The sequence below is a fragment of the Aptenodytes forsteri genome, unplaced genomic scaffold (assembly GCF_000699145.1).
Source record: "Aptenodytes forsteri isolate BGI_AS27 unplaced genomic scaffold, ASM69914v1 Scaffold90, whole genome shotgun sequence".
Classification (NCBI taxonomy): Eukaryota; Metazoa; Chordata; class Aves; order Sphenisciformes; family Spheniscidae; genus Aptenodytes; species Aptenodytes forsteri.
The window spans coordinates 140,024-148,104 of NW_008793941.1; the positions used below are offsets into that span (position 1 = coordinate 140,024).

Sequence of the window (8,081 nt, forward strand, 5' to 3'; positions counted from 1 at the left end):
ACCCCCTGGGACTGGTCCTGTCCTGACATCTCCCCGAAGGGAGCCATCGGAGTGCTGCTCTGAGATGGGCCCTGGTCCCCCGGGGAGTCCTCTGGTGGGGGGGGGGGGAACCACAGCCCACAGGCTGGAAACCGGTGCCTTACTGGGGGCTGACGGGTGCCTTACTGGGGGCTGACGGGTGCCTTACTGGGGGCTGACTGGTGCCTGCGTCTCCCTGCAGGCCACAGGGCGGCGCTGTTCCCCCAGCCATGAGCTCCCCAGGGTGGGGGGGTCCCACCCCAGGGTGGGGGTCCCCAGCAGGGTCCCTGCGGGGTGCAGGCCACGTGGCAGACCCTGTGCCTGGGGGTTCCCTCCCAGGTGATCCTGTCGGAGTCGAGCCCGGCGGGCGAGGTGCCCTTCTTCGAGACCTGGATGCTGACCTGCATGCCCGAGGAGGGGAAGATCCTCAACCCCGACCACCCCTGCTTCCGTCCCGACTCCACCAAGGTGGAGTCCCTGGTCGCCCTCCTCAACAACTCCTCTGAGATGAAGCTGGTGTAAGAGCTCAGCCTGCGCGCCCACCCTGCCAGGCTGGGGCAGACCGGGAGGGGAGCACCCACCCCATCTTCCCTGGCCCCGTGGCTGCTCTGAACGAGTGCCTGAACCCCCTGCCTCTCTCTTCCCTGGCAGGCAGATGAAGTGGCACGAGGCATGTCTGAGCATCTCAGCCGCCATCCTGGAGATCCTCAACGCCTGGGAGAACAGCGTCCTCACCTTTGAGTCGATCCAGGTGGGCCTGGTGGGGGGGTGGTGTCGGGCAGAGCTGGGGCACCGGCACTGCGCTGTGTCCTGAGGAGGGGCCAAGGCTTGAGTAGGGCAGGGGTCTCCTGTCCTCCTTCCCTGAATGCTCCTGCAGCTGCTGTGGAGCTTGCTGGCTCCTTCATGACTTGGGTGGGGAACCGATGTGGCTCCGGCTCCTTGATGCTGCCCCGTTGGTGGCAGTAGGGCTGGCAGGGGCAGGTTCACCCCATGGAGGAAAGAAGGGCTTGGACCCAGCAATCAGGGCCCACAGCCCTGGGAGGTGATGCTGAGATAAAGCCTGTGCATCCACACGTCTGTGCTCATCCACCTCCGCTCCCACCTCCTCTCCTAGAAAATCACAGACAACATCAAGGGGAAGGTGTGCAGCATGGCGGTGTGCGCGGTGGTGCCCCGTTGGTGGCAGTAGGGCTGGCAGGGGCAGGTTCACCCCATGGAGGAAAGAAGGGCTTGGACCCAGCAATCAGGGCCCACAGCCCTGGGAGGTGATGCTGAGATAAAGCCTGTGCATCCACACGTCTGTGCTCATCCACCTCCGCTCCCACCTCCTCTCCTAGAAAATCACAGACAACATCAAGGGGAAGGTGTGCAGCATGGCGGTGTGTGCGGTGGCCTGGCTGGTGGCCCATGTCCGCATGCTGGGCTTGGATGAGCGGGAGAAGTCCCTGCAGATGATCCGGCAGCTGGCCACCCCCCTGTACGGCGAGAACACGCTGCAGTTCTACAATGAGCGGTGAGCTCCAGTGCACCAGGCCCCGTGCTGTGCCGTCTCCTGCCCTTCTTCTACTTCCCGGGGCCTGCGTGACCCCGTCTCTCTCCGCCGCAGCGTGGTGATCATGAGCTCCATCCTGGAGCACATGTGCGCGGACGTCCTACAGCAGACAGCCACGCAGATCAAGTTCCCCTCCACGGGCATGGACACCATCCCCTACTGGAACCTGCTGCCCCCCAAGAAGCCCATCAAGGAGGTGCTGACGAGCGTGTTCACCAAGGTGCTGGAGAAGGGCTGGGTCGACAGCCGCTCAATCCACATCTTCGACACCCTGCTGCACATGGGGGGCGTCTACTGGTTCTGCAACAACCTGGTCAAGGTACGGGGTGGAGGAGGGAGGTGGCTGCGACCCCCCAGCGCCGTGGCTGGGTGTCGAGCCCAGGACTGCTGGGTCTAGCCCATGCTCTTAGTGCCCAGGAGTCCTAGTTGTGGCTGGGCTGGCTGCTGTGACAGTGCCGGGCGCTGGAGGCGAGCGGGGCAGGCTCAGCCATGCCCATGCCTCCCTCATCCCTGCCCTCTGCCTTGCAGGAGCTGCTGAAGGAGACGCGGAAGGAGCACACGCTGCGGGCCGTGGAGCTGCTGTATGCCATCTTCTGCCTGGACATGCAGCAGCTGACGCTGACCCTGCTGGGCCACATCCTGCCCAACCTGCTCACGGACTCCTCCAAGTGGCACACCCTCATGGACCCGCCGGGAAAGGCCCTGGCCAAGTAAGACCCCGGACCCGCGGGCACCCTCTCCTTTGGGGTGGGTGGGCCTGTTTGTGGAGATGGGGAGATGCTCTGTGCTGGGACGGGGGTCCCAGCCGCCCGGTTCCCACTCTGGCCCCGGCACGGTGCCGACAGGAGCAGACACGCTGGTGTCCTGGGCCCTGTTCCCTGCTGCCTCTCACCGAGGAGGGACCTGCTGTGTCCCGTCCCGGCGCACGCTCTGGGCTCTGCCGTCTTCCCTTGCTCGTGCGCCGTCATCCGGGTGGGCTGGCAGCACCTTGCAGTGTCCCTGCTCTGTCCCCAGGCTCTCTGTCTGGTGTGCCCTGAGCTCCTACTCCTCCCACAACAAGGGCCAGGCATCTGCCAGGCAGAAGAAGAGGCACCGAGAGGATATTGAGGTGCGTCCGGCGTGGAGTGGGGTTTGGTTGGAGGCTCTCTGCGCAAGAGCGGGCAGTGTCTGCGGGAGGTGATGGTGACGGGAGGAGTGGGTAGCTGAGACCGGACTCCCTACCCAGGTTCTCTGGGCTGCCTGAGGTCCTTTGACCTTAAAATGCGGGGTTTTCCTTTCTCTTTTCTGGGGAAGGGGGGCTGTATGTGGTTGGCCCAGGCTGAGATGCTCTGGGTGAACGGAGATCGTAGTCCTGGGCCATGGGGCTGTGTAGAGCCCAGGGTGGGTCATCAGGCCCGGGGAGGGGGGCCAGAATCCCCCCTCAGAGAGGGGCTGGTGGGGCTGAACTCCCTCTGCCCCCCCAGGATTACATCAGCCTGTTCCCGCTGGACGACACGCAGCCCTCCAAGCTCATGCGCCTGCTGAGCTCCAACGAGGAAGACGCCAACATCCTCTCCAGCCCCAGTAAGTGCGGGCAGGGAGGGCGGCTCCTGGGGAAGGCACCGTCCTGCCTCGCTGCTCGTTTCTGGGTGTGAAATGTGTATTGGCACGAAAACGCTTCTCTTCCCAAGCTGGCCAGGTGAAGATTTTCGAGCACTCAGGTTTGTTTTGCTGAGTTACCCTGGAGCTTTTGCACTTAGAAAAGGTCAAGCTCTTTATTTCTCTGATCAGAAGAACTTAGGAAAGGGGATGAGGTTGCACCTTCCCTCCGTGACGTTGCCACCCAACCCAGTGCGTCACGCACAAGGGGCTCAGGGAGGTTTTGTTTGACTGGCCTTGTCACCCCCAGCCAGTCTGCGTGGGACCGAAGAGCTGATGTGCTGCAGCAAGAACGGCAGGAGGTGACATTCCTGATGTCTGTGGCTAAATCCTGAAATTCCACTGGTGTTAACAAGGCAGCGAGCGGAGCTGATGAGTCCTTACAGTCACGTCTCTCCCTGTAGCGCGGTGCCGCGGGTTGCGACAGCTCCGGCAGGACATGCCGGGGGGAGTCTCTGTGCCCTCCTGCCGCGGCGGGTGCTGTCATGGCTCCCACATATGTTCTCTGAACTCCTGGGCAGTGAGTCAGCATGTTCCTTGGTCATTGTTTCTCCTGATGCCCTTATCCTAAGTTACTCTTTCTTTATTAGTTTTCAACACATCCATCAACCTGTGGTTTTTGTTGGTTTCATTACTGTTGAAATACGGGGTTTTCCCTTTATTTCACTATCTTTTTTTAACTTTTAAGGCAGTTCCACCTCTTTCCAGTGACATTCAGGACTTTTTTGGGCTGTTTGCTGCAGTGATGTGGAAATGCTGCTTCCTGCAGTAGCCACGTAACTCATGTGATTCCATGAGAAAAGTGTGGGAGGGCTTTCTTTTTTTGGTGAGCATCCTCAAAGTAGCACAAGGTGGGTCCTGCTGGTTTTGGCAGTACTATGGGGTCTGCACAAGAGCCTTCCCAGGAGATTCCCGTCCCGTTGGACCGGGGATGGCTCAGTTCCTCTCCAGCAGGAGCACCCAGCAGTGCTTCACAGTTTGGGTCAGATCAATCCCCTTTGGTCTGTCCCAAGATTCGCTGCTAGTCCGTTGGACACGCCTCAGCTCTGGTAGCTAAATTGTACCCTGAGAATGAGATTTGAGTGCTGCTGTGCAGCTGTCGAACATCTGGCTCGCTCCGCCCAGCCGGCTGCGCTGCAGGCAGCGTGCACAGGATGTGTAGCGTGCGCGTTGCTTCGCCTCGGCAGAGCGCTGTTCTTCTCCTCTCCTGATCGTGACATTGCGTTACATTGCTCGTGCCCTCGCGGAGCGTCAGGGACGAGTCACTGCTGCAATTAAAACCGAACGGGGAGTAGCAGGGAGGCACACTCACGGTCTCACTCATGCTTACCCTTTGGAGATGTCGTTAAACTTGGTCAGACTCAGAATAAATCTGGCTTGTGCAAGAGTGAAGTGTCACACTCCAAGAGCAGCAGTGGCAGCGTGTGGAGCCCTCCCCGGGCTGCTGTGCTCCGTCATGCCTGGGGCATGTGGGGTCCCGTGCTGCCTGCCAGGGCTGCCCACAGCCCGGCAAGAGAGGGACAGTGACCGAGGCAGACCGTCTGCCTGCTGCGTGTCTCTGGTGTGCCCGAGCAGCAAAGGCTCTCCTCGTTTGGGTATGGAGGGCGCCAAGGACCATGGTCCAAACCTCTCCCACGCCATGGGGGAGCTCATGGCAAAGCCCCTCCTGGAACCCAAGGGCTGGGTGAGCTGGAATGGCCAGAGCTGGCCAGGGTGGGCACGTTGGCATGGCTGAGGGGGCCAAGAGGCCGTTCCCGACGCATGTTCTCCTCCCCAACAGATCGCTCGATGAGCAGCTCGCTCTCCGCCTCCCAGCTCCACACTGTCAGCATGAGGGACCCGCTGAACAGGGTGCTAGGTAATGGCGGGGCCGGATCTCAGTGGGGGTACCCAGCGGCGAGGCCTGGCCGTGGGGTCAGATCCAACCGTGCCGAGACACTGGCGGGGACCTGTCCCCTGTGCAGGAGGCTTGGGCCACCCCCAGCCTCCCTGAACTGGCCTGGCTTTCGATATTTCCCTGTCTCCACAGCAAACCTCTTCCTGCTCATCTCTTCCATCCTGGGGGCCAAGACGGCCGGCACCCACACCCAGTTTGTCCAGTGGTTCATGGAGGAGTGCGTGGACTGCCTGGAGCAGGGCAGCCGCGGCAGCATCCTCCAGTTCATGCCCTTCACCATGGTGAGTCCCGCGGCCGTGACATCCTTCTCCCTGGGGTGCTGGTCCCACGGGACAGACAGGCACTTCCAGGGGAGTCCCGCTGCCCGGCTCTCGTGTCTCTAGCGCTGTTGTGAGTCAGCTGTGTTTCTCCTCTCTCCGGGCAGGTTTCGGAGCTGGTGAAAGTGTCCACCATGTCCAGTCCCAAAATTGTCCTGGCCATCACGGATCTCAGCCTGCCCTTGGGCCGCCGTGTCGCTGCCAAGGCCATCGCTGCGCTGTGAGTGGGGCACCTCCCTTCTGCTGCGCAGGAGAGGGCTGCTGGGCAGCCGCTGGGAACTCCACGAGAACCTGGATGCTGGGGCTGGGACTGGGGTGCCTGGGACGGCCTCTCTGTCGCTGTGGGCTTGGCCTGGCCCTGCCCGGGGGGCTGCTTCCCTCTGCCTTCGGCCTCCCAGAGGCATCCCCTTGCTGCCTCGCGATGGGCTTTCAGAGACTGAGACAAACCCCCTGCTTTTTTTTCTATAATTAATTCAGTCCTTTTGTAGAACCAGGCTTTGCTTCATTTCTGGTTGGTTTCCTGACTGCAGCCCAGGGCCCTGGGGCTCCCCAAACCCCTCATCTCAGGGTGAGCTTGATGGTGGGGGTGATGGGAGAGTAGGTGGCCAAGACCTGCGCTGGGCAGGGGAGGGAAATCACACTCGCTCTGTCCCTAACCCGCCTGCCCTGACCCCGGAGAAGCCCGGGAGGGCGGTGGGCTGCCCGTCATGCTCCGTTTGGGGAGTGGGTGCCTGCGGCCGGCCAGCTGCAGATGTGCGGCTGGGTGGAGCGGTGATGCTTTCCTGCTGTGCTGTAAGCTGCAAGCAAATTCTTGTTGGAAATTCCTCCACGTGAGCATGAGTTCACCCCGCGTCCCTGGCTGTGAGCAGGGCACCCAGCGGCCGGTGAGTAACTGCGGCCTCGCCAGCACCACGCCGGCCTCGTGCTGGGAGAGGCTCCTCCGCGGGGCTGTCCCGGCGCCCAGTCAGCTGCTTCGGCGGTGAATCCACCTGTAACTGTCACGAAACCCCGACCCTGAGGGGGTGGCAGGGCCGGGACGGCTTCGCCTCTGCTCCTTTCATTTATGTTTTCTGCTTGACTCATGAGAAAGGGGGAAGCGGTGCCTGGGGTAGCCGGGTGCCAGCCTTCCCCTCGGGCTGCCTCGGCTCAGAGCCTGGTCCCTGCCGCATCCCCGGGGCTGGGCTGTGCCTCCTACCCCCCCTTGGCATTAGCGGGGTTCGCAGCCCCTGTTCTGGGGGCTCCAAAGCGAGTGCTTTGGTGGTGCCGGGGGAGAGGCAGCGCGGGGAGGCCCCAGAGCTGTGCTGCAGGGTTTGGGTCAATGCTGGTCAATGCTGGCTGGGGAAAAGGCAGCCGGATGGTGACTCAGGGCCTGCCTGACCCCTGCCTGCTCCTCGGGATGATCTCAGCTCTTGGCTGCTCACAGGCTTTGCTGGAGGGAGAGACCCCAATGTGGTTGGCGGAGGAGCCTTGCCGTGCTCGGGGTGGCTGCAGGTGCTTGTCCGGGGGCCCAGGGAGCGGTTGGTCCTTGGCTATCGCACACCCCGAGCATCCTGCCCCTTCCCCCTGCCTCCCATGAGTCCAGCCCCGAGCTGGCACACACCGGCCCCCGGTACGAGGGCAGACGGAAAGCGGGTCGCAGGGCTAGGTGGAGCGGCTAGCGGAGCTGCAGCACGCACCGGGGTGGGACGCGGGGTGGAGGGCGAGCGGGGCGAGGGCTGCCCCCCCGGAAGGCTCGGGGCCAGCGCCGCTCCCCACCGGGCCTGACTCGGGCATGAGTCCTGCGCTGAGCTGGCACTGACCTGCCCAGGCACCTCTGCCCCGCTCTGGCGGCAGCGCCTGCTCGCCCAGGGGCAGCTCTTTACCGTTAGCTCAGAGCAAAGAGCAGGACCCGGTGCTCTCGGCCTTCCCACCTCTGTCAATATTTGCCGGTGGCAGCCCCACACTTGGCATTGGTACCCGGCACTTCACCTTCCAGGAAAGGGCTGGAGCGGGAAAGGGGTTTCCTGTAAATGCTGATAAGCCGAGGGAGGAAGGAGCAATGGCTCTCGCTGGTTGCTCTCCTGGGAGCCGCTGCAGGCAGGGTGTGTGGCCAAACGAGCACGGGCAGCGGTGGCTTCCCTGCGGCAGAATGGCGGCGATGGTCCTGGGCGGGGCGGGGGGTGGGGGGGGGGGCGCCGGCGCCCCGGGGCTGGGAAATTGGGGGAAGGCAGGAACAGGGACCTCCTGGCGCCCATCGAGGCTCGGCTCCGTCTCCGCCGTGGCAGGGCTGGGCGCAATGCGGGGATGCCGGCGGTCACAGGACGTGAGCGCAGGACCAGTGGGAGGAAGCGGGGCTGGTGCAAGCCTGGGAACGCAGGGACAGCCCGCAGTCGCCAGACACCCACGGGGGAGCGGGGAGAGGCCGTGGGCCGGCTGGGGACGGCCGTGGGGGCTTGCCAGGGCGAGGGGAGATGCCCAGGTCTCCTGGCTCTGCTGGTTTCACTCGGGCACATCCGTTTGTCCGTCCACCTTGCCTTTCTCACTGCTGGAAGTCCCGTCCCATCGTGGCGGCTCCGGGAGGGCTCCAGGCGTGTCCCCGGGCAGCTCTGGAGCAGATTCCCCTCGCGGCAGCAGCAAAAGAGGGATGGCCGTGCCCCCCCCCCCCCACCCCCCCCACCCC

General features: G+C 63.4%; 1 protein-coding gene across 1 annotated transcript in view; it reads left to right on the top strand.

Annotated features, from left to right (window-relative positions):
• The window catches only part of MED24 (mediator complex subunit 24), a 17,503-nt gene extending 11,607 nt beyond the window's left edge, over window positions 1-5,896 (top strand). Inside the window, exons 15-24 of the mRNA XM_009272855.2 lie at window positions 358-536; window positions 670-769; window positions 1,356-1,531; window positions 1,625-1,889; window positions 2,099-2,280; window positions 2,585-2,678; window positions 3,034-3,133; window positions 4,989-5,066; window positions 5,238-5,386; window positions 5,530-5,896. Of these exons, the coding sequence (XP_009271130.1) occupies window positions 358-536; window positions 670-769; window positions 1,356-1,531; window positions 1,625-1,889; window positions 2,099-2,280; window positions 2,585-2,678; window positions 3,034-3,133; window positions 4,989-5,066; window positions 5,238-5,386; window positions 5,530-5,646 (1,440 nt within the window). The 3' untranslated portion in view covers window positions 5,647-5,896. The remainder of the gene's footprint in view (window positions 1-357; window positions 537-669; window positions 770-1,355; window positions 1,532-1,624; window positions 1,890-2,098; window positions 2,281-2,584; window positions 2,679-3,033; window positions 3,134-4,988; window positions 5,067-5,237; window positions 5,387-5,529) is intronic.
• The last annotated feature ends 2,185 nt before the right edge of the window (window positions 5,897-8,081 follow it).